Here is a 26380-nt window from a genome sequence, read left to right as displayed (position 1 = left end):
CTTTTTAATCATGCTCACTTAGATTTCCAAATGTATTTCAGATACTTTCCAGATGTGGCAAAAAAATCTCGTTTATATTTTCATTAGAGTAGCATTAAATCCAGCAATTAACTTGGAAGACAGTCACTTTTAATCTTACATTTAAGTCTTCCTTTAAAGTTTTATAATATCTTTGTTTTTCTGATTGTTATTTTGTGTTTTCCCTCACTGTTGTGACTTGCAAATTTTTTTTTTTTTTTTTTTTCTTTTTGCGGTATGCGGGCCTCTCACTGCTGTGGCCTCTCCCGCTGCGGAGCACAGGCTCCGGATGCGCAGGCCCAGCGGCCATGGCTCACGGGCCCAGCCGCTCCGCGGCATATGGGATCCTCCCAGACCGGGGCACGAACCCGTATCCCCTGCATCGGCAGGCGGACTCTCACCCACTGCGCCACCAGGGAGGCCCTGACTTGCAAATTTTATTACTGTATTTTCCAAACCTCTTTTGGTACTTTTGGAAAACAAATTCTCTTTTTTCTCCAAATTTCACAGTTCTGTTTCTTGTAAGTTCAAATCCTAGCTTTAAAAAAAATTACAATGGTGAGATATATAGTCTAGGTTAGTATACGTTTTATTTTTTTATAGCCTCAACCCATGAGAAAATCTAACTGGAGACAACAACATGAAGACTTCATTAATGTGATTCGATCAGCAAAGCAGTGTACACTAGCCATTAAAGAAGGCCGGCCTCTCCCACCTCCACCCCCTCCGTCCATCAACCTAGGTGTGTGGCCAGTTTGGTTTGCTTTTGACATTTTACTCTTAACCAGTTGAGGCTATGCTTGATTTTTGGCCTAGTCATTATGCCTTCCTCCTATAAACTCTAAAATTAACAACAGTAATTAAATTATATAAAAGTAAGTTTATCATAAAATTTATATTATCCTATTTTTTTCAATTCTGTGTCAAGATTCTGTGCTTCCTTCTAACTCTACCTCAACATGAGTGCACCACTGTACCCAATGTCATGGCATTACAGAACTCCAGGGGATGCCCTCCACATCCTGGCTTATGAGAACGGAGCTGGGCAGAGCAGTTTAAGCAGTTCTGTAATAGCTCCATAGCATCAAATACCCACAGCTCTTTTAATTTTTTGAGATAAAAATATAAAATATAAAATCACCATTTTAACCATTTCAAGTTGTACAGTTGGTGGCCCACAGCTTGTTTACCCTAAGCTTTTTATTTTGAACATTTTCAAATATACAGAAAAGAGGAAGGAATAGTACAGTGATCACTCACATACCTTCCACTTAAATTTGACAATTTGGACATTATTGTCATATTTTTTTATCTCTTTTTTTTTTTGTGAGGGGGCATAAATATTTAAAAGTAAGTTTTAAACATCATAACACTTTACCCATAACTATTTCACCATGCATTTCTTAAGTACGTTTTTCTGCATAACCACAATACTATTATCACACTAAATATATAAAGTCATATTTTCCCAGTTATCTTAAGAATGTCTTTTGAAGCTCTCTCCTCACCACTCAGCCACAATCCAGGATTAAGTCAAGGTTCATGCATTGTCTTTTGTTGTCTCTTTAGTCCCTTTTAATCCTGCACAACACCCCTGCCAGGCCACTTATCTTTTAGAATGTCTCATGTTCTGGATTTGTCTGCTTTTTAAGTCACATTAACATTTAACTTGTTTCTCCGTCCCTTGTCTTCTTGTAAATTAGAAATTAGGTCCAGAGGCGTGATTAGATTAATTAGATTAATTACTTAATCTAATTAATTAATTAGATTAATCCATGCCACGAATCCCTTATCAGGTGTAGGATTTTCACATATTTTCTCTCATTCTGTGGACTGTCTTTTCACTCTCTTGATGGTACCTTTGATGCCCAAAAGTAATTTGATGAAGTCCAGTTTACCTATTTTTTTGTTTGTTGCCTAGCTTTTGATGTCAAATACTCCAGTATCTTGAAGTCTTTCCCCTGTGTTTTTTATTCTAACAGTTTTATAGTTTTAGCTCTTATATTTAGATCTTTGATCCAGGTAATTTTTGAATGTGGTATAAAGTAAGATCATTGGAAGTTGGATATCTAGTTTTACATGTGGTACCTTTCTCAGCACTTTTTGTTGAAAAGACTGTGCCTTCCCCATTGAAAGGTCTTGGCACTCTTATCAAAAGTCAATTGACTACATATGTGAAGGCTTATTTCTAGGCTCTTTATTCTATGCCATTTTTCTATATGTCTGTCCTTATACAAGTACCACACTGTTTTGATTACTATAGCTTTGTAGTATGTTTTGAAATCAAGAAGTGGAGAGTCTTTTAAGATTATTTTGGCTATTTAGAAACTTTGAGATTCCATATGAATTTTTAGGATGGGTTTTTTTTTCTATTTCTGAAAATGCCGTTGAGTTTTTTTTGTTTTTTTATTTTTTTAATTAATTTATTTATTTTTGGCTGTGCCGGGTGTTCGTTTCTGTGCGAGGGCTTTCTCTAGTTGTGGCAAGCGGGGGCCACTCTTCATCGCCGTGCGCGGGCCTCTCACTGTCGCAGCCTCTCTCGTTGCGGAGCACAGGTCCAGGCGCGCAGGCTCAGTAGTTGTGGCTCACGGGCCCAGTTGCTCCGCGGCATGTGGGATCCTCCCAGACCAGGGCTCGAACCCGTGTCCCCTGCATTAGCAGGCAGATTCTCAACCACTGCGCCACCAGGGAAGCCCCCGTTGAGTTTTGATAGGGATTGCATTAAATCTGTACATCACTTTGGGCATAGTTGTCATCTTAACAATATTGTCTTCCAGTCCATGAGCATGGAATGTCTTTCCATTCATTTACGTCCTCTTTATTTTCTTTCATCAGTGCTTTGTAGTTTTCAGTGTATGAGTCTTTTGCCTCTTTGGTTAAATTTATTTCTAAGTACTTTATTCTTTTGATGTTATTGTAAATGGAATTGTTGACTTTCTTTTCAGATTGTTAGTGTATAGACGTACAGGCAATTTTTGTGAGTTGATTTTGTCCTGCAACTTTGCTGAATTTTGCTTATTAGCTCTAACAGTTGGTTTCTGATGTGGAATCTTTAGGGTTTTCTACATATTTGATTATGTCATTTGTGAACAGAGATAATTTTACCTATTCCTCTCCTATTTGTATGCCTTTATTTCTTTTTTGTGTCTAAACCTTCTGGCTAGAACTTCCAATACCATGTTAAATAGCATTGGTGAAAGCAGACGTCCTTGTCTTGCTTTCCATTGAGTATAATGTTAGCTGAGGGTTATAAATGACTTTTTAAAGTGTAAGTAATAACATGGGTATTTTAACATTTGGAAGTGATATGTATGAAAATAATAGGATAAGGTTGAGTGAGGAAAATGAATGTATATTGTTGAGAGGTTCTTATGGTATACATGAATAGGTATAGCATTGTTTGAAGGTAGAATATTATATCATAAAGATCCCTATTAATAAGCCCTAGAGTAAACATTCAAAAATATTGATGTATAGCTAATAAGACAATACATAGACTGGAGATAAAATGGAAAAAAATTCATTCTAAAAAAAAGACAGGAAAAAAGGAACAAAGACCTGGTAGGATAAAAACAAATAGCAAGATGATAGATTTAAACCTAACCATATGGACAATTGCATATAAATGACCTAAACACTTAGGATAAAATGCAGAGATTGTCAAACCGAATAATAAAGCAAGGTCCAATTCTATGCTTTCCACAAGAAACACACCTTAAATATAAAGACACAAATAAGCAAGCCAGGCAGGTGACAAAATGAGGTGAGCCAGGTGGGCCTAGAGATGCTACACCCTCCCTAAGGGACAGCTGCTCCTGCCTCAGCACACAGCTGCCTCAAAGGAACGCACACCCAAGGTTGCTGGGTCTGATTTCTCAAAGGATGGCAGAAATGTAGACTTCCTTATTTATAAATATCAGAAACTCAATTTTTTAGAAACTTCAGGTTTCAGTCTCTGAGATTAGAAGTCAGGAGGTCATTTTACTTGGAGTGGTGGGGACAACTAGGAGGCAACTCAAGGGGGATTGGTGGGAACTCTGTCTTGATCTGGGTTGTTTTCATGGGGGTGCACAGTTTGTGAGATTTCACGGAGCCATACACTTAAGATTTGTGCTTTTCCTCTGGATAAAAAGAGAAATAAATACCAGCAATGTCTGAACAATTGTAGATTGACATGTTAAAAGCACAGGAAAAGATAGATATGCATTCAAATAATAATCATAAAACTGGAGTAGCTAATACTAATATACTAATATCAGGAAAAGTAAACTTCAGGGCAAGTATTATTAACAGAGATAATAATTAAAAAGATATATTCATCAAGAAGACCTATCAGTCTGAAATGCTTGTAAGATTTTGACCCAATTGACATCTATAGCTATAGTGTGATACACAGCAACAGCAGAATACAATTGTTATCAAGTACACATGTAACGTTCAACCAAGATAGGCCATGTGCAGGACCACAAAGTAGGTCTTAATCTAAAAGGACTGAAATCATACAGACTATGTTATTTGACCACAACAGAATTAAATTAGAAATTAATGGTGAAAATATATCTAGAAAACTCCTGAATATTTGGAAATAAATCATTTCTAAATACCTCATGGATCTAAGAAGAAAGAACAAGAAAAATTAGAAAATATTTTGAACTGAATGGTAATGGAAACATATCAGAGTTTGTGGGATTCAGCTAAAGCAGTGCTTAGAGGGAAGTTTATAGCTTTAAATGCTTATATTAGAAAAGAAAAAAGGTTTAAATCAATTGCCTTAAACTTCCTCTTTAAAAAGTTAGAAAAAGGGCTTCCCTGGTGGCGCAGTGGTTAAGAATCCACCTGCCAATGCAGGGGACACGGGTTCAAGCCCTGGTCCGGGAAGATCCCACGTGCGGTGGAGCAACTGGGCCAGTGCGCCATGGCTACTGAGCCTGCGCTCTAGAGCCTGTGTGCCACAACTACTGAAGCCCACATGCCTAGAGCCCGTGCTCCACAACAAGAGAAGCCACTGCAACGAGAAGCCCGCGCACCACGACACAGAGTAGCCCCCACTCGCGACAACTAGAGAAAACCCGCGCACAGCAACGAAGACCCAATGCAGCCATAAATAAATAAATAAATAAATAATTTTTTTTTAAAGTTAGAAAAAGAAGAACAAATTACACCTAAATTAAGTAGAAGGAAGAAAATAGTAAATGTAATTCATCATATTAACAAAATATTGTTTAAACATATGATCATCTCAGTAGCTACAGGAAAAAAGGCAACAATGTAAAATGCTTTTAATGTATAGCACTTCATATATACACAAGTGACTTGTGTTTATTGGCAAAAATCAGAATATTCAAAAATACAAGAAGAGGAAATAATAATTACAGTGCACATCAATGCATATAGTATTTTTTGTTTGTTCGTTTGTTTGGTGGTATGTGGGCCTGTCACTGTTGTGGCCTCTCCCATTGCGGAGCACAGGCTCCGGACGCACAGGCTCAGCGGCCATGGCTCACGGGCCCAGCCGCTCTGTGGCATGTGGGATCTTCCCGGACCGGGGCACGAACCCATGTCCCCTGCATTGGCAGGCGAACTCTCAACCACTGCGCCACCAGGGAAGCCCCTCACTGTGGTTTTAATTTACATTTCCCTGATGAAAATGATGTTGAGTATCTTTCCACATGCTTATTGACCATTATTTTGTGATGTTCTGTTCAAATACGTCTCTTGCATTTTCCTTATTGGGTTGTCTTATTATTGAGTTATAAGACTTCTTATATATTCTTGATATTTGACTTTCATCAGATACATGTATTATAAATATTTTCTTATCCTGTACCTTGCCTTTTCATTCTCCTAATGGTGTCTCTCAAAACTAATGTTTTTAATTTTGGTGAAGCCCAATTTATCAACTTCCTTTTTAAAAACCTGTTGCTACATTTTGTATCCTGCTTAAAAAATCTTTGTTGACTCTTTGATCAAAGATGTTTGGTTTTTCTAGAAATCTTATAGTTGTAGCACTTTATAGGTCAATGATTCATTTTGAATTAATTTTTGTGTATAGTATAAGACCATCCTTTCCCATGTTGAATTAGTTTTGTTAAAAATCAACTGCCCATAGATTGGGGGGAGATCTATATTTAGATTCTCTTTTCTGTTCAACTGATATATTAATACCAAATTTTCATGATTACTGTAACATTATAGTAAGTCTTGACATCAGGTAGTGTAAGTCCTCCAATTTTATTCTGAAATGCTTAGGCATATATTTAAGAAAATACGTGTAAGACTTTTAAAATGAAAACCACAACACATTGCTTAGAGAAATTAAAGAGGACTAAAATAGATGGAGAGATTTACCATTTTCATGGTTTGGAAGACTCATGCATTGTGTTATCATGTCAGTTCTCCCCAGATTGATCTATGGACTCAATGTAATTCCAGTGAAGATCCCTGCAAGTTTTCTTTGCCAAGTAGGAATTGACCAGCTGATTCTAAAATTACACAGAAATTCAAAGGATCTTGAATAGGATAGTTTTGAAAAAAGAATAAAATTTTATTCCTCAAAGTTCATTCTAAAAAATATAAAAAGGGAATTCTTTGGCGTTCCAGTGGTTAGGACTCCACACTTAAACTGTCGAGGGCGCAGGTTCGATCCCTAGTTGGGGAACTAAGATCCCGCAAGCCAAGTGTTGCAGCCAAAAAATAAATAAATAAAATAAAAAGTAAAGCAAACAGAACCAAAGTGTAATACTATAAAAATCATCCATAAAATAAATCATCTGAACTTCAGTACCAGAAAATACTCTTAATAATTGCTTCATTTTTGCTAGGTGCTTATGAAAATTAACTTGAAATCATGTGTTGTCTTAAGATGTTCCATAGAAAGATCCATGGCTGTGATTTTGATAATACTTTGGCAACAAGCTTTGTATAATAAAAGCATCTTTTATGAGAACTACTTCATTTTAATAGCAGAAACTGCAGGGTTGATGGCTACCTTCTAGTTCTTTAGTTGAATAGTGAAACCATGTCAGACGGTCTGCTGTGTGAATTTCTCTAATTTCCACATTGGATTTAAGATGTGGGGATTATTGTTTCTTTAAGATAAATAATTCCCTTTGTAAGGCCTCATCAAGTGTACAGTTTATTTTTCTGCCCTTTACATTTTTATGCTAAAATACAGTTTTATAATTAAATTCTTCCCTATGCTCTTATTATAATTTTATGCACCAAGCAAAATGATTACCTCCAATAGCACATTTTCATTACTATTCAATTATTTTGATTGTGCAGGGATTTTATATTAGCCCATATATTCTCCAGCTTAAATACTTAGAAAATTTATACAGATATTACTAGCGTTATTAATCATATGGCCTAGTATGTATGAGTTTGCAAGTAATTTCCATTTTTTTTCCAGCATGATTCCTTATTTCATAGCTCAGTTTTTGTGACGTGCATATATTTATTCTAATTCTTACTGACCTAAGTAAGTTTGCCAGTCATTCAACTTTCCAGGATTATGTGACAGTTTATGAGGGCAGTGATATAGAATATTTACAATTGGGATTTTCAGTGGTCCTGGGACATTTGGTCCGCGTTTCACAGGGCCATGTAGACATGGGTACTCAACAAAGTGCTTGCATTTTTAAATGATGCTTGTTTTTCTACTTTAATCTTTTATGAGATATGGAATAAGACATTAAAAATCATTATCAGGAATCCCCTGGCGGTCCAGTGGTTAAGACTCCAAGCTTCCACTGCAGGGGGCACGGGTTCTATCCCTGGTCAGGGAACTAGGATCCCACATGCTACATGGTGTGGCAAAAAATAAATTAATTAAGAAATTAATTAGTTAGTTATAAATCATTATCTATTGAAATAGATAGCACATAGTGATTTTTATGACATCATTATTGATAAAGGAAAAGGTGACTCAGATTGAGATGAGGGTCGAACGTGTAGCTCAGTCATGCTGTGTTCAAATTATTGTTGCAAGAAAAGAGTTTTTGCATTCTCAGTATATTTGATGTCCTCTTCCTCTGCCCCTTAAGTCTGGGCTTCATGTTCCTCCTGTGGACTCCTGGAGGACCTAGTGCTTCCTCCTTTCAAAGCTTATTCCCCGGAATGTTAATTGTCTCCTTCTTTACTTAGGCCTCTAGTCGTCTCTGAGGTCTTCGTCAGCAGGGAAATACTACACTTCAGCTTGGTTTCCTCCACAGTGGCATATAGCGCCAAACACGCAGGAGGGCACAATGAATGAATGAACAAGTGGGATTAAGGAAGCAACACAGTGCCTGCCATAATCACTGTCTTTGCCCAAACTGAGTCTGGTTTATGGTAGCAGCATTTCTGATATAAACCTTGACTTTTCAGCTGGTAAAACTAAAGAAATAACCCCTGAACCACGAACCCAGTTCTAGATGTTCTTCTACACCATCGTAAATGAGTTCTGCGTGAAAATGGCACTTCCTGTTTTACTTTTCATAAGCAGTTTCTTTCCTGTTTGATAGTTGGAACACAACCTGGCTGGGCCTGTTTCCTTACAGTTACCGCATGTTCTACCCACCCACTGTACCAGGCCCTATTGTGGATTATCATAGTTAACTTTCATAACAGCTCAATGATACAGGTGATATGTAGGTACTGGGGAAATTGAAGCTTAAGGAGGTTCAGAAACGTGCCCAAGTTCACACACATAGTAGGTGAAGAGCTCAGGCTCAAAACCAGTCAGGCAGGCTGCAGAGCCTTCACCATTTCTATTTTATTTTATTTTGTCCTATTCTATTTTGTTCAAGGAATTTGTCACCATGGGAAAATTTTGTTTCTGTATTAGAATGCTTAGTCCTTGATTACAGAGACATTGTATCCCCAAGTTGCTTGGAGCATAATAGGTGTTCAGTAAGTATGGAATTACGATGAAGTAATGCCTTCCAGAGTGTGCAGTTAACTGTTAGGTTAAGTACTAACCGTTTCTTTCATTCCAATTTCTTACATATTCCAATTCTTTCATTTTATGAGTATTCATTTTAGGAAATGATTTGTTCAAGTAGAAAACTCCCCAAACTGCTTTAAAAGATGTCTTCAAAAAACTCTTAGCTTTGAAGACATCACTGCCTTAAATACCCATTCACACACGTAGGAATTTTGACTCTGTGCTAAACCAGACTTCCACACAGAGTTTAAGGTGGTGCCGCCTCAGGTCCTTCCTGGGGAGAGAGGTAGTTATTCTCTTACGTCGCACATATCTACTTTGTCATCCTTCCAGGCGCCTAAAGCAAAACAAAACAACACAACCCCCATGGTCCCCCTTGCTTTGGAGGAGGTTTTGGAACATGTGAGCACCTCCACGTTCTGAGAAGACCTTGGATCTTTCTCACTGCTCCTTTCTCCCACTGTCTAGTAATTGCAAATGAGACAAATTGAAACCAATGGGTATTCCCCAGAACCTCAGAGGACCCCGTGCCCCCAGGGCTGCCAGAGAGGTTCTAATGCAGGAAGCTCTTCCTTTTCTGTTTTTGAACCCTCACGTGCTCCCTTTTCCTAACCCCATTTCTGAACATACCATTTGCCTCCTCACTTAGGAGTTCAGTGGGAAAATCTAGCCACTGCAGAAGGACTGTGACATTGGTTTCAAATCCCATCCCCCAAATCCACATTTTGAAACATCTTACTCCCTCTGTAGCTCCGTAACTTTTGTATAAACTTCTGTCCCACTCGGCACCACAACTGGGGCTTTTGAATCTTCTGTGCCCTTCAGTCATCAATATTCTGTGATTCTAGGACTCCTTTCTTTACGTAATCGTTCACTAAGTAATTCATTTAATTGGGAAGTTCCTAAGTATATATAGTTAATCTATTATCTAAAAAACAACATAGCATGTAAACATTTTAAGGGAACACTTTTAACTGAAATAAGTGCATAGGTAGAAAAAATTTACCCCACCTTGTCCTTTAGTTGAGCCCTTGCATGTCTCCCCCTCTGGAACAGCCTGTCTCAAACCAGAGTTTGGCACCTCTCTTTCATGTTGGAGCACAGTTCATATTCTGTTCACTTCATTTCATATAGTCCCTTCCAGAGTTGTTCTTGAAATGTTAATTGCCTTTTTGTTATCTTTCCATTCAGATTATATTCGCTGTCCATATCGTATGAGGAGATTTAATGAAACCGCAGCCGATCAACACATTAATTTCTGCAAGGATCAATCTTCTCGCCGAGTCTTTGATCCAGCCCAGACAGCAGCCAAATTGGCATCCAGGGCACAGGTGACTATCTCTCCACAAGTGCTGGCTCTTGTGCCCTGACATGCCTAGGGAAAGCAGGTAGAATTTGCTAGGGAACCTAAATTACCCATCCTGAGAAATGTAAGGATCAAGATAGCCAATGACTGTCACTCATCTTCATGGGACTTGGCTGCTTTTTGAGGGATGCTTTCCAGCTAACAGCACCTTTGGGTGTTGTAGAAAAGAATTTTCTACAGTGTTTGGAGCTTCTTAGGTTGAAGACTTAGATGTATAAGTAGTGCTTCTATAGTATTATGGTAAAATTCTAACCAGTGGTGGTTATCAGCCTTAACCATCTCAAAAAGACTCTTGAACCTGAGGTGAAACTGGCCTAAGTGGGGGAAGCCGTCACAAGGAGGCCTTGTTCTACAGGTCATGTGTTTGCTCTGTGGAGAGGGGTCTTCACCCTATTCAAAGCCAGAGTCAGCAATTGAAAGTAAATGGATAAAACAGCTGTTATAAATAGGTACAAATAAGTAAAATAACACTGGACCAGGAAGACAATAGATTTATAAAAACAACACTGGGGAGAGCAGACAGCTCCATACACATCAAAGGTGCCAGGGACCTAGCTTACAGCATACCATGAGAACCATTAGTTTCATAAACATGGCTTAGATACCAAGAAAAGGTTAAATTGTTCTGAATACTTAACAGTATGAAGCATGTTTAGAAAGATTTCCATGATATCCAATATGTAATAGGGATGGGACCCTCTCTAATGATAGCACACCCCACGGACTATGGACCTGAGCTCTAGCTCAGCATATACTAGACAGTTACTGAATATCTGTGCTGAAGCAGCCACTGTGCCAAGTGCTGGTTGACCAAGGATTTGTGATTCAGAGGAGGAAGTGGCCTTGGAAACAGTGCAGTAGGAAGGTGTAGTGGTTGGCACATACAGGAGTGAGATGGAGGCAGAGGCCACTTGTGATTCAGCAAAGGCTTCAAAGAGGAGCAGATACTTTCTGCAAAATGGCAGATGGGTTTACCAGTCTAGATTTGAAGTTGGGAAGGACACTGCAGTGTCCAGCTCGTGGCCTGAGGAGCCCACCACGTGGAGCAAAGCCCAGAGTGCCTGTGGCTGAGTGACGGGATGGGACAGTCCAGGTGAGCGTCAGAACCACAAGGGCTTTAAGCCAGGCTGGCTCAGAGAGGAGGAAAAAGGGGATTAAGTGAATAGGTGCCCTAAATCTGAGGCCAACCAGCCTGAGGTCCTGGAAGCAGGAATTGAAAGTTCCCTGGAACCCAGGAAGTCCTCCTGTCCATCTTTCCATCTTGTCTCTTCTTCCTACTCTGCTGCTGCTTTCTCTTCTCCCTGCAGACTGACATTCTCAGCTTTTCTGTCCGACCATCCATCACTGGCCTCATGTGTCATTCTGTATGCAGTGTAAACTGGTCACATAGTGCAGATTGGAGTGACATGGAATTGGTTTTTTAGAAAGATCACCCTTGCAGTTAGTGTTCAAGATGGTTTGGCGAGAGACCAGTTAGAAGCCACAACAACAGGAAAAGAAAATGAGGGCTCAGAGTAAGAGGACTAATGGGGTGTGTGTGTGAGGAGCGGGTAGATTTAAGAAATAATTGTTGGAATGGAGAAGCTGATCGAATATAAGGTAAAAGAGGATCAGGGCTGGCAAAAAGGTTTTTAGCTTCAGAGCCTGGCAGATGATACCACACATCTAGATAAAGGAACACAGGAGGCAGGAGATAGGTGTGTTGGCGGGGCAGACAAGGTGGTTATGATAAATATAGTTGTAGAGATTCAATCTTTACACCTGAAATACCATGGGAAGCAGTGCAATGTAGAAAGAGCCCAGATTTTTCAGTCAGTAGTCAGGGTTTGACTTTCAGTTTTATATTATCTACACGTAAACTTGGAAAAGTTACTTAAATTCTTTGAGGCTCACTTTAACGTGTGTCTTGCCGAGCTGTTGGGAGGATTATAGGCAATACCAGTACAGTGCCTTGCACACAGGGTGCCCTGGCCTTTTCCTCTTTCCACATTGCCCCGCCCTCCTTCCCCTCTCTCATGGTCTTTCCCTATAGTGGGATAGGCACCACAGTTTGGGGGGGAATATGACTGCTTTGGGCTTGACTTCAACTTCGTTTTGGAAAAAGCACAACTCTATCTATACTTCCTAAAGCAGTAAAGGGTGCATTATGTTTCTTCGAACGATTCTTCTAACCAGTCCACAAAGTTAGTGGGCGTCAGTGGGCCCAAGGGGAGCAGAGGGAAGCAGCGGACGGAAGTGCTTTTTATTCCTGAAGAAGGCCAGCTGGCTGTCCTGAGTGCAACCAGTGACTTGGCCCTGTTCCTCTCCTTGTTTTCCAGAGCTAAGTGGTGATTGGGAACACAGAAGAAAAATTGCTTGCTTTCTGAATTGCTTGCTTTCTGAGTAAACTTGCTGTAGAGTGTATTTGAACAGCAGCGCTGTTTCCCTTATGCCAGCTTCACCACTCTGGGGCCCTGCCTAATAGTGGAGCTTATTCAGAAGGAGAACAAAAAGGGAGGTGTTGTTTCAGTTTTGAAGGGCTGTTAACAGCACAGCTGAAATGTGTTTCTATTTTAAACATAATCAAGTATAAAAATGTGTTATACCCTTAACCAAAAGAGACCAGTATGGGCCTCTGAAAATAGCTTTCTTTGTTTGGTTGGGGATGAGCTGCCTGCTATAGCCTCCTAGCTCTCCTTGCCCAAGTGAGGATTCTCACTTGGAGGAACAGGTTATCTTTATACTGGAGTTGCCATGGAGATGTTGAGGGATCAGTAGCGAGGTAAAAAGGAGAATACAAAGGAGCTCCCAAGGAACCTTTCGGTCCTTCTTCTGTATTAGTGTGACTGTTCTACTGCTGCTCGGCAGAGAGGGGAGTGGCACGGAGATGTTGGAATTCCATGTTTAAAACACTTGCTGCCTGCCAGCGTCTGTTTTTCTTCTCTGTTCGTGTATTTAAAAACAAAATCATCTTCAAGTGTAATGAAAAGCTAAAATGTTCCATAACTATCCTTATTGACATTAAGTGATTTCTTATGTCTCCATACAACTAATTTTACAGGATTAACATATCACCACTCCACCAAGGGCTTGATTATGGAATGAAAGCTCTAAAACCCCAGACACGGTTTTGATCCCCAGCAGGGAGGACAGGAATGAGGCTACTAGGGTGTGGGGTGTGCACATCCCCCTCCCCTGGGTGTCGCAGGTCCCAGACATGACTCCAGCCTGCTGCTGGTGAGGGGGAGACAGCTTTACATCCTGTGTGCTACCTGAGGTTACAGAACTCTTCCCCTCTGCCCCCTGTCTCTCTGTTTTTCTGTCTCTCTCTCTCTCTCTCTCTCTCTCTCTCTCTCTCTCTCTCTCTGTAGGGTAGGGTTCAGATGAGTCCAAAAAAAGGAACGACTGTAACCAGTGCCGTGGGAGCTCTGCTGCAGAACAGGGCCCTGGGGGCCAGTGTGGTCCCAACCAGGCCAGGTGAGTTGGAGTGAGCATCTCAACTATCGAATGACAGAGTCAGAGGGGGCCACTGTTGGCTTTGGGATTTGCTGGCAGTCAGCAAAAGCTATGACATCCAAAGTTGCTTTGGGATATAAAGATATGTGGGTTTGTTTGAGGTTAAAACTTATTTGCCAAGAAAGGATATTTCCTAATTTACCAGGATTAGACAACTCTGAAAATGTACAAAGTTAGATCTGATTACAACAGCGGGGTCTAGAACCAATGTTCTCTGGTCTGGTAAAATTAAAAAGAGATTAAAGATAGGAGATGGCAGTGTGCCAGGTTTTGTGTTGAAAATAAGGGAAGAAAATGAAATCACTGTCTCAGAGAGATATCCATACTCCCATGTTCATTACAGCATTTTTCAAATAGCCAAGATATAGAAACAACTGACTTGTCCGTTGATGGATGAATGGTTAAAGATGGGGGTATATATTATTCAGCAGTAAAAAGAAAAGGAAATCCTTCCATTTTCGACAACATGGATAAACCTGGAGGGCATTATGCTAAGTGAAATAAGTCAGAGAGAAGGAGGACAAATACTGTATGCCCTCACCTATGTGTGGAACCTTAAAAAGTTAAACTCGTAAAAACAGAGAATAGAATAGTGGTTGCCATGGGTGGAGGGTAGGGTGGGAGAAATGGGGAGATGTTGGTCAAAGGGTACAAACTTCCAGTAATAAGATGGATAAGTTCTGGGGATCTAAAGTACAGCCTAGTGACTCTAGTTAACAATACTGTATTATATACTTAAAAACTGCTAAGAGAGTAGATCTTAAATGTTCTCACCACATACACACAAAAGTAACTATGTGAGGTGATGGGTGTGTTAACTAATCTTACTGTGGTAATCATTTTGAAATATATACATGTATCAATCATCATATTGTACACCTTAAACTTATACATTATATTCAATTAGATCTCAGTAAGGCTGGAAAAAAAGAAAAAAGGGAAGAATTTCCTTCCTAGAATGAAATAATTTCTTCAAAGTAGCGAAAAGGTATGACCACCATTATAGTACTTACTATATGCTCGACCCATTTCATCTAATCTTCGCAATAATCCTCCAAATGTTTTAATCTATGGAAAGGGAAACCGAGGCTCAGTTAAGGCACACAACTGGTAAGTAGCAGAGCTGGATTAGGTATCTACTGTGCTTTCTCTCTTCATTGAGCTGCATTAGTAATAATGCACATTCTTCTTTATGATCAGCATGTACTGGGAGGCAATATGAATTAACTCATGATCATATTGGCCCGTCTGGTCACTAGTCTTATTTTGAAGGTATTATCAGAACCAGAATAAGAAGTGCCAATTTCACAGTCAAAGTAATAACAGCACTAGAAATTTTTATCATTAGTTTTTAGATTCCTCATGAGTTGCTTACCATGGGCTTAAAAACTGAATTGATAATTTAAAATTTTCCCCACAGCCATCTAAGCTCAAATCATTAGTTTTTTCCTGATCTGTAAAAACTTAACAATGGGGTAGGTTTTAGTTTTCACTTAGAAAAAAAATAATTCAAATTATATATGTGTTCTTTTGGTAAAACTTCCACTAACAAGCTTTTTTCTAAAGTGTAACAATTAGTGTCCTTCAGAAAAGACAATTTCTTTCTACTATAGCTTCTTTTCTTATTTTTTCAACGAATATATTATAATGCTTCCCTTCCAGTGAAAAACATCCTTTTGATTTTGAGGTTGAAGCTTATTTGCCAAGAGGGAATATTTCTTAATTCACTGGGATTAGACAACTCTGACGGTGTGCCAAGTCAAATCTGAGTACAGCCTCGGAGTCCAGGACTTGCATTCCCCACTCTAGTAAACCTGGAAAGAGACTGGGAATCGGGGGAGACAGGCGTAGTGTTGAAAATAGGGGAAGAGTTTCCTTCTGTGAACTAAAGAATTTCTTTAAAGCAGCAGCAAGGCACCAGTGGAAAGGTCCTGAATTAGGGCTTAGCAGTCCCGTGTCCCAGTATGTGGCATTAAGCGGGACGCTACAAAGACGCCATTCTGATACACTCAAAGCAGAGGAGTAGGCCAGCAGATCTAGGCAAAACGGTATTCTATTTGTTCTTGACTAGTGAATGGTGGCTTATAACTACTGCGATGTTGCTAAGTAAAAGGCAGAGTCCAGCTGGGCCCACACTAGGTTCTGTGCCACCACCTGACCTCGCCGTCCACTGTCTCCTCTCAGTCCAGCTCCAGCGGCCTCTGTTGCTCCTGCTCACTGCTGGCTCAGGGCCTTTGCACTGGCTGCCCCCTCTGCTGAAAACCAAAACCCTCCCTCACTAATCTGCACTGCGGTCTCCCTCCCTCCCTCCCTCCCTCCCTCCCTCCAGGTCTCTGCTGAGTGTCCTCTTCCCGGTGCGCCTCACCCCCAACCTCTGTATTTAGAAGTGATCAGGGCCTCCATAATTCTCTTTGTAGTTTTTCAAAATGGCATTTATCATCATCTAACTTCATTACAGGTTTGTTTATCTCCTTCTTGTCCCCCCACCCCCAGAAAAAGTTTCAAGAAGGCAGGGATCTGTCTGCTTGGTCTATTTTGTATTGTGCTGCTGTGTCCCTAGCTGTTAGAATTGTTCATGGCAGTTATGAAGCGCTCAGTAAATACTTCTTGAATGAAATACGTTGGAGAAAAGTGGGTATCTTGAGTCTATAATTTCTCACTTAGATTACTGGCATATGATAGAATTGTCCTGTTAATTAGCCTTAAGAGGTAGCTTTTTGTTTTATTTCAGGCTTAAGATGCTTTTTCAATTTAATTTCTATTCTTTCCTGTGGCCTCACCTGTTTACATTTAAAATTAAAATTGTCAGGGTTAGTGTGCCTTTAAATTAGACACATTTCATTTGGAGCCATTCTTGGGAGGAAGCAGAAGTCTACTGAGGGGAGGTTAATTTTCAAAACTCTTTAAGCCTTGGAGAAAAGCACTGAGTCCCTCTCGCTGATGTAAACAGGCCCTTGTGTGAATCAGATTCGCATCTGCTGGCCATTGTTTTTGTTCTGGTCACTATTAATCTATTTGCAATATGAGCGTCTTTTAAAAATTGTTGTTGGTCTTGCTCTTTCTACATTGACAGTCGATAGTTAGGCTACTTGGTGTCACTCGCCTTCCACATAAATTCTTTACTGTCTTCATCTAGCTGGTAGTTAGCCCTCTAAAACTCTGGCTATCATTCTTCAACTCTCTTGAGTAAAATAAGCATTTAGAATCTCTCATTTATAACATTTTGTTCTGAATTCACAGTCAGGGGAAATGTGTGTCAGGCACAATCCTTATCCATCCCAGAGTCTTCTAAGAAGTTTTGTATGTACAGGAAAATCTGCCCAAGAGAACATGTGACGTTACATGAAGTTGATACACAGCTGCCATGGATGTTCAAAAGGATTCACTCACTCAGCACGTAGTTATTTTGTATGGTTGTTTCTTACACCCATGGATTCTTTAAAAAGTCTAGGGGGAGAGGCAGTCAGTAATTATTAATATCTAATATTTAACAGTGGGATATAAAAGTCCTAAGGGAATCAAGAGATCAACTTTGCTGAGGAGGCTTTATGGAGGAGGTGACAGTCTGAGAGAGAGAGGAAGCTTCATAGAGGTAGAGGCATTTGAGATGAGCTTTCAGGATGAGCTACATTTTTTTTTTTAACTCAGCCTTAGTTTCTTTGTTTTGTTTTGATTTTAATTTATTTAGTTGTGCTGGGTCTTAGTTGCGGCAGGCGGGCTCCCTAGTTGTGGCTTGCCAGCTCCTTAGTTGCAGCAGGCAGGCTCCTTAGTTGTGGCTCACCTGCTCCTTAGATGAGGCAGGTGGGCTCCTAAGTGTGGCATGTGAACTCTTAGTTGCAGCATGCATGTGGGATCTAGTTCCCTGACCAGGGATTGAACCCAGGCCCCCTGCATTGGGAGCACGGAGTCTTCTTTTTTTTTTTATCTTACTATTTTGTTTTTAACATCTTTTTTTTTTTTTTTTTTTTTTTTTTTTTTTTTTTTGCGGTATGCGGGCCTCTCACTGTTGTGGCCTCCCCCGTTGCGGAGCACAGGCTCCGGACGCGCAGGCTCCGGACGCGCAGGCTCAGCGGCCATGGCTCACGGGCCCAGGCGCTCCGCGGCATATGGGATCCTCCCAGACCGGGGCATGAACCCGTATACCCTGCATCGGCAGGCGGACTCTCAACCACTTGCGCCACCAGGGAGGCCCCTGTTTTTAACATCTTTATTGGAGTATAAGTGCTATACAATGGTGTGTTAGTTTCTGCTTTATAACAAAGTGAATCAGCTGTAGATATACATATATCCCCATATCTCCTCCCTCTTGCGTCTCCCTCCCACCCTCCCTGTCCCACCCCTCTAAGTGGTCACACAGCACCAAGCTGATCTCCCTGTGCTATGCGGCTGCTTCCCACTAGCTATCTGTTTTTTATTTGGTAGTGTATATATGTCCATGCCACTCTCTCACTTCGTCCCAGCTTACCCTTCCCCCTCCCTGTGTCGTCAAGTCCATTCTCTACGTCTGCATCTTTATTCCTGTCCTGCCCCTAGGTTCTTCAGAACCAATTTTTTTTTTTTTTTTTAGATTCCACATATATGTGTTAGCATACAGTATTTATTTTTCTCTTTCTGACTTACTTCACTCTGTATGATAGACTCTAGGTCCATCCACCTCACTACAAATAACAATTTTGTTTCTTTTTATGGCTGAGTAATATTCCATTGTATATATGTGCCACATCTTCTTTATCCATTCATGGGAGCATGGAGTCTTATCCATTTCACCACCAGGGAAGTCCCAGGATGAGCTAGATTTTGACCAATGGAGAAAAGTTGCAGAAGCAATGAACAAAGATATGGAAATAAGAATGCAGAGGACATTCTCTGGAAACAAATGGCCCATTTGGCCAAAGCACGGAGAAGAACTGGGGTTAAAGTTAGAATGGAAGGCTGGCACTAGAGCAAGGAGGGCCGTAAATGCGTGGCTAGACGTCCAGACTATATGTGATTAACGCCGATGCTGGTGTCACATCCCCAGGCACGCGCATCTGTGTAAGTTAGACTATTAGGACTTAGAAACTTCTTGGTTCTAGACACTTCAAGTTAGTCTGCAAAAACGTCTCTTGAGAAAGAGCATTTTTTTAATTGCCATGTAAGAAATTAATGCTTACTGTAGAAGATATTGGAAAATGGTATAAAGAAATGGTATAAATAAGAAAAAGTGTAAAGAAAATAAAAAACGTCTATAATTCCACACCCTGTTAACATTGATACCTCTTTTCACTTTTTCTCTTTATACTCCTTTTTTGTTTTCCTTTTATCAAAGCTAGGATCATAGTCTGTGTACACTTCCTGATTTTTTTTCACTAACAAACTTTGAACATTTCCCTATGGCAAAGAGTTTCTTTAAAAACATGGTATTATATCACAAAAATACAATGTAACTTGTTTATCTGTTTTCCTGACTTGAATAGGTAGGTTGTTTCTACTTTTTTGCTGTACTGAATATCCCTTCTTCACGGACAGTAGCCCATGCTTAATTGTACGCTCTCCTAAGCTCTTCATATATTAATTTTCATTAATCCTCATTTAATCCTCAGAGTAACACAGGGGAGTAGACATATTATTCATATCCCTAGTTTACAGGTGAGGAAAGCGCAGAGAGGAAAAGCAACTTGCACAAGTAATTTTTGATAGGAAATGGTAGAGCCAAGCAAATCTTTATCGACTTTGGGAAAACTGGGTCAAAAAATATAAAGATTAAGGAGATAATTATATAAACATATATTTATATATTATTATATATTACATTATTTAGTACATATTATATACTAGTATATATTACTTAGTAGGTATATATTATTTCGTACATATATGTTAGGAAATTGTTTTAGAAAAAAGGTGTGGCTCTTCCTTCATTCTCACGAAGATTCTTGGGAACTAGAATCTAGGGAAGGTTCAGATGGGAACTGAGTTTATAGCCTAGTCAGCAAGTATCTACATGGCTATTTTCTCAAGGGTTTTGATATAAGAGTGACAGATTTACAGGGAAGGTACCTCTGGGCAGCAGCTTCTCCAGCACCTTTATACAGAGAGACTAAGATCACTGTGAAAATGTAGTTCTGGGTGCTAGGGCTGCATTGCTTCATACATTTAGTGAATTGCCTGTAAAGTTTTGTTGGTGTAGGTTCTGCTTTGGTTTCTGGAGCCAGTGGATTTGATCAGGTTAAGCATCTTCCCTGCACTAGCCTCCCCTCCGTACCTAGCCTAATCGCGTAGCAAATGTAATGAGTTTTGAAGGGTCGGTTGCTGATTCCTTGGAAAAAATAAAACTTGTAGATCTTTGGGTAATATGAACACTTTCTTTCTATCTTGTGTTCTTTGATATTGATTCACAATTTCCTTGGGTTGTTTGGTTATTCCCCCTTTGTAAAACACTGATTAGATAGAAAGGAGGCCTCTAGGACAGAGAGCACTAATTTTTTTTTTTTTTTTTAATGATTTCCTTGAGAATCCCGTCCCATACCATCTGGTCCTTTAAAACAGACTATGGTATGGTATGCCTATATCCATAAACTCCTACATCTCCATACCTAGCAGTGCTGCTGGACACAAAGGAAAAGAGTCCTGTTTGGGGATTGAGTCCATCACTGTGTAGATAACGCCTGAGAGGGAAGGCATCTCATGCTTCCATGAGGCTTATCAAACCCTTTCTAGCATGAAAGCAGGCAAAGAATTGTGAAGATATGAAATACTCAGGATACATTTTGAAAGCCAGGGCAGTAGTGGGGAGAGGTGTTGAGGGTCAGCTTGTATAAACGGTGGCCCACTGAGGTGGTGGTCCAAAGGGCCCATCCATGGGCAAGTGAAGCCCTAGGGGTAGAGGAGAGAAGGCCTGAGACAGTTTCTGTTTCCTTATTATTTGGCCCAGGATGGGGACTGAGAACTTGTCTATAGCTACAAAACTAAACAAAACAAAAGAAGAATAGAGATTTTTGAATCCAGTGTGAGGATTTCGTAATCATTCCTTTTTTCTGTTGTTGCTAATGTTTGCTTTTACATAATAACAAATCTGTTTATGTCTGCAAAGGATTAGCAGTGGACCCTGCTTCTGGAGCAAAACTCAGACAAGGATTTACTAAATCTTCTAAAAAAAAAGATTAACTCCTAGAGGCCAGGTAAGAAAAAAAAAAAAATTAACCTCTAATCCAGGTGTTGCCTATCATCCAATGGGCAAGACAGTTAATGAGCCTTTAAGAGAATGAATCCATAGCAGGCCAGTCAAAGAGGAATTCGGGCAAATCCTGATTTGTGTTACTAAAATGTATGTTCTTGAAATTTACTCTTTTGTTAAACATATAGTTTGAAATGACGTTCAGTTTTTGTTTCTTGGATTTAACAGGAAAGGGGAATGATTTTTCATTTTGACCTGGAAGGTTACTGCCCTGTCCCTTTTTCCAAACCAGGACAGTTCCCTGAGACCGACACTGAATAGGACTGCTGTGAAGTTGGAGACTTTTTGATATGTGAATTGTTAAAACAATTAAAATTTAAAGAGGCCTATATTAACATTCTCAATGTGGAAGCAACGAAGTTCTAAGGTAAATGCCTTTTCTTTCTGCTTTCAGACTGGCTCCCTAAAAGTCCTCAGCCTGGATGGCTGTGTACCCAGGAAAGCCACCTGAGGGGACGGAGGGGGAGGCATCTGTTTACATGCCCATGATTTCTCTTGAGACATCATGGAGAACAAGTAAAAACTAGCTTCAAATTTCCTTATCTACTCCCTTCAAAATTTTCCCCCAAAATCATTAAACAACACATCAACCTGTATGATAATGCTTGATTTAAAGATTCATTTGAAGCTTTTTTTTTTAAGTGGACATTTAATAAGCTTTTAAAGAAAATGTTGCTTTGATATTAGAAACTTTTAGTGAAACAGTCTTCGGTGTACTAACGTTATTGCTTTCTAGGAAAATCGTTTTTTACCTAGCTTTATTCTATATAATAGCTGTGAAATGTCAGCTTTGTTATTTGCTTCTAATGAACATTAAACTGTAATTAGTAACCATTCCTATTTTAAATGTCCATCTATATACCGTGTAGAATTGTCTCACATACACCAGTATACACAGTTGGTTTTGGGGGAACACTACAGTGGAAGGAACAGGTTACAGTAACTTTCCCACCCTGTGGAGAGGATGCTCTAAGTGGCCTCAGGCCATTTATTGATCCTGGCCAACTTGGAAGTCAACTGTTCATTTCACCATTGGTTTATGTAGCTCTGTTGGAAGGTGGTGTCTCAACTATTTTTTTCTCTTGGTCATCTTAAGGCTTAGTAAACTCTTTTTGTAGAGTCATTTATACTTAACTCTTGCTTTTTAATCTAAGAATTTTTTTATCTTTTATTAAACTTGGAATTTTATTTAGGAGTAAGCCATTTTTTTCTGTCTAATTAGGAGAATACCGACCTACTCCCACCTGTGGTGCAGCAAATATGACATCTGAAAGTCTTACGATCTGTATTTTGGGAACTAAATGCTATGTTTTATGCTCAATCAGGTATGTGTTCTGGAATTGACTGAAGACTCGTAAGCCACATAAAAGTATTTATGGAACCTTCTGTAAATGGAATTTGGGAAGCTTTAGCTGAGGGGAGCTGCCACTCTACCACTCTCCGCTTGCTCTGGGAGACTGCCTTCCCTTGGAGAGGTAAGAGTGGATTTGGGAACTGAGACATCCCAGAGCAGCAGATGCCTACTGACGAGGTAAGCTATGTCCCTCTCGTTTCTTCCCTGCAAGTGAAACCGTAGTTTAAGGACCCACCATGTCAGTTCCACACATGCAACAGCCCGGCCCCAGGTAGCTTATCTACAATGCCTCCCACCCTTTATGGTCATCAGCATCACCTTTTTTAAGGACTGTGAACCACGGTTTCTCACATTTGGCTAATATGCTGCTTTAATGGGCAAACGAACTCAAGGTTTCCCTTTCTCTACCCACCCCCACCCTATTTAGAGGTAAAACAAACAAAAATAAACAGTATTATGGGGGAATAATATTTTCTGAAGAAATCCCAATATGAAATAATTTCTAATTTGTACTAGAAATTAATAGTAAACACCATTGTAAAATGGGATCATGGTAGCCTAGCCTAGACAAAACTTCAGTAGCTAGTATTCTGACCTTATATATCAGAAATAAATTACATAGCATTCTGGAAGGATTCAGAATGTTATACAGTGATTTTTAGAAATAAGTTCTTAGCACAGTGAATCTAATGAAGCATAAGCTCCTACCTTAAATCATAATTATTTTACTCAAAAAGAAGTGGGGGGGTTTAGTTTCTAATAGATGCTGACTAGAGGTCAGAATAGTAGTTTCTGTAGGGGATGTAATGGCCAGGAGGGGGCATGAGGGAGCCGGCCAAGGAGCTGGAACCGTTTTCTATCTCAGTGTGGATAGTTCCGCGGTGTGGTTGTATATAAAAATCAAGCCACGTGCAGAATTTGTAGAGTTTATTATACGTAAGATATATCTTCATATAGAAAGCCTCTAAACACAAAAGACAAAGGAGCTTTAAAAAAAGGTTAGGTTTTATATTTTAAAAACTCATTAGATACCAAATTCAAGAGATAGATTATAGTTACATTGTAAAACGTTATCTTTTTTGAATAAAACTAATATTGACTTAAATGATGAATTTTAAAATGCATTTACTTATTGGTGATTAAAAATACTTAAGCAGAGTAGTATTTTAAGCCAGACAGAGCAAAGGAAATTCTTGTTTAATATATATATATATATATTTTTTTAATTCCAGTAATATTCTTAAATTCCTGTTAAAAATATAATCAATATTAAAGTCAGTAAAATGCCTTTTTCGACTGACGCCTGGATTATTTTACCGCTTAACCTGGTTACACAGTGATTTTTTTTTTTTTTCTGTCAGATGTAACTGACAATCAGTTTAGTCTTTAAGATAAATGAAGTGATAACTCACATTGTAGCATCCTGTGGAAAATATTCAAACTACATTTAAAATGCTTTTAAAATGGAGACATCTATTATTCCACAAGAAATTGTTTCTGTAAAACTATAGGTTGGCTATGGCAATAGTAACTAAACTACATCCAACCCTGAAGGTAGAAAAATCCCTGAAAAGAAATACACAGCCTAGTCATAATATGCAATATAAAGGTTATTTTCTTATTTTAAAAATTCTCCCATTTTGGAGAAATCCAAACCTTTCCGTAGTTCCCTTACTAGGCGGTGCCACATAAAGTTATTTAGTTAACATGATTATGATCATGGCTTACGATTAAGTTCAATTTGACAAACACCTATATATAGCAGCCCTCGTATGGATGTCGGTTATGACAATGGTTGCAGTTCCATTAAAGAATACTTGCTTATTAAATTTGGTACAAAGCATGAATACTCAGGACAGATTGGCACAATACATGCAGTTCGAGAACTCTCTTCTCTCAAGCCAGTCATCACTGAATAAGCCATATTCCAGTCCTGCTTTCTAACTCTTTCCTTGTATCATAGCTGATGTTTAAAATGCCTCTTAAAACATCTTCCAGAACAAGAAAGGTATGCTTTAAAAACCAGTCATCTGAATGCATGGTGGAAATGAGGCAGGATAGCTGAACCAGTGCCAGCTGGGAAAACATGGGGGATGGGGGGCAGGGGGAGCTGGCCCAGGCTCATAGTGCTCATGGCGAGTGAGGGGTCTTGCTGCTGCTGCCCCAGACAGCTTAACCTGTGGGGCAGAGACTCCCCAGGCCCCAGGGTGAGACTGCTGTTCCCAAAGGCATTTTGGGTAGCAGGAGGGGGCAGCTGCCAGAAGCCCAACAGAGGGGAAAGGTCCAAAGAGGCAGGTATTGTTAGGTTCACAGCGTCTGCAGGTAGCTCCTTGGGCAGGTTTACTTTACCAGCACCTCCCTTAGCCAGATCAAAACCTGGGTTGAGCTTGTGAGGTGACTGAGGCTCTTGCAGAGGCAAGTCCTCAAGCAAGTTGGTATTGCAAAATCCTTTAGTATCCGCTTTGAGGGGCAGGCTTGCAAGTGGGGAGTATGAGGTAGAACCGGTGTTGTACTTGTGATTCTGGAGGGGCGGGGGCGGAGAGCTGGGGGGCGCTACGGGGGGGAGCGGGGCCAGGAGCTCGGGCAGCGCTGGCACAGGCTGGGGGGTTTGCTCCGAGGGGCCGTGCGTGTGGCTGTGAACCTCAGCTGGCAGGCCGCTTGCAAGCCCGTTCTGGGCAGGAGCCCCTAGAGGGAAGGGGGGCAGTGGGGCGGCCTTCAGCTGGAACTGGGGGGAGAGCGAGTGGAAGGTGTTCAGGAGGTCTCCGGACTGCAGACTCTCTTTCATCAGCTCCTGCGAGTGTGTCTTCTTGGTGTGTCGCGTGAGGTGGTCCTTGCGCCCAAACCTCTGGGCACAGAACTGACACAGGAAGTCCTTGCAGCCTGTGTGGACCACCAGGTGGCGCCGCACGTCTTTCCGGGTGTAGAAGCATCGTTCGCAGTGGTCGCACTGGTGCTTCTTCTCCTTGGCTCCACTCGGGGGCTTCTCTTCGGCGTGGGCCTTGAGGTGGTCCAGCAGCACCTCCGTGCTCCCTAGCTCCAGGGCACAGACCCCGCAGGTGAGGTCGCCACTGCTGGCCGCGTGCAGGGCCAGGTGCCTCTTGTAGCCCAGCATGGTGTTGTACTTCTTCCCGCACTCCTCGCACCCAAAGGCCATTTTGTTGGGGTCGTGCGTCTGGAGGTGGTTTTTCAGGTGGTCTTTGCGGTTGAAAGTCTTCTCACAATGAGCGCACTGGTGGGATTTCTGGGGCGAGTGGGTAGCCATGTGCCTAGGAGCAGAAGGAAGAAGTTCACAATAGACCCAGTGTTTTAAGAGCTGGAGAAACGTAGAGAAACAAACAGTATTAAAATGTTGATAGTAGTTTTCTCTAGGTGGTGGCATATGTGTTTTAGTTTTAAAATACTTTTCTGTATTTTCCAGATTCTACACATGAACTTCATAATATAAAGGTACTACATGATGCCGTTTTCACACGTGTAGAGAATATGCTTTGAGAACACGTTTTCCTAATGTACACAAAGAGATTTCTAAACAAATGCAAGTATACAAGCATTTTAAGATATATGATGATGGAGAAATATTTTTCAGGAAGGCGTTTAAATGACTATTCTATACTCTTAAAATTTCTGAATTTCCAGAAGTGATCCAGTTTGCCTTCTACACCGAACCCCCGCCCCCCAGTGTTGTTATTTTTATTGTTTCCAGTACAGTTTCTGCTTGGTCTTTGAGACAAAAAGTTCAGGCCTTAGACATAAAGCTAAAAAGTCTATCATCTTTAACCTCAGAGAAAGTGTCTTAACTGGACCCAGAATGCCAACCCCACCACCTGTTCTCGGAGCGTCAGCCTCCTGCCTCCCATGAGACCTTGACGCTGAAGTCTTAGTTTCTGCCGTTTAATACTTTCCTATTGGCTATCATGTCACACGCGTGCAGCCCGTCTCCATTTCTTCAAGATCCCTCTTAGACACCTTCAACTCGCTTCCTAAAGGTCACTGGTAAGTTCTTCG

At 40.4% G+C, this 26380-nt stretch overlaps 2 protein-coding genes across 3 annotated transcripts in view; one reads left to right on the top strand and one right to left on the bottom strand.

The window, feature by feature from the left end:
* Window positions 1-21302, top strand: part of ZC2HC1B (zinc finger C2HC-type containing 1B) — a 32825-nt gene extending 11523 nt beyond the window's left edge. The window contains 5 exon segments of the mRNA XM_060115358.1: window positions 622-760; window positions 10136-10275; window positions 13661-13766; window positions 20878-20965; window positions 21254-21302. Of these exon segments, the coding sequence (XP_059971341.1) occupies window positions 622-760; window positions 10136-10275; window positions 13661-13766; window positions 20878-20951 (459 nt within the window). The 3' untranslated portion in view covers window positions 20952-20965; window positions 21254-21302.
* Window positions 21303-23455: 2153 nt separating this feature from the next.
* Window positions 23456-26380, bottom strand: part of PLAGL1 (PLAG1 like zinc finger 1) — a 45473-nt gene continuing 42548 nt past the window's right edge. Inside the window, exon 6 of one of the 2 annotated variants that reach the window (XM_060114792.1) lies at window positions 23456-25641. In XM_060114792.1, the coding sequence (XP_059970775.1) occupies window positions 24402-25637 (1236 nt within the window). In that variant the 5' untranslated portion in view covers window positions 25638-25641 and the 3' untranslated portion in view covers window positions 23456-24401. The remainder of the gene's footprint in view (window positions 25642-26380) is intronic. The other variant, XM_060114790.1, reaches the window with a different exon arrangement.

This window comes from Mesoplodon densirostris, chromosome 12 (assembly GCF_025265405.1).
Source record: "Mesoplodon densirostris isolate mMesDen1 chromosome 12, mMesDen1 primary haplotype, whole genome shotgun sequence".
Lineage (NCBI taxonomy): Eukaryota > Metazoa > Chordata > Mammalia > Artiodactyla > Ziphiidae > Mesoplodon > Mesoplodon densirostris.
Note: the sequence above shows the minus strand (reverse complement) of the source record. Positions and strands in the feature narration are given on the sequence as shown.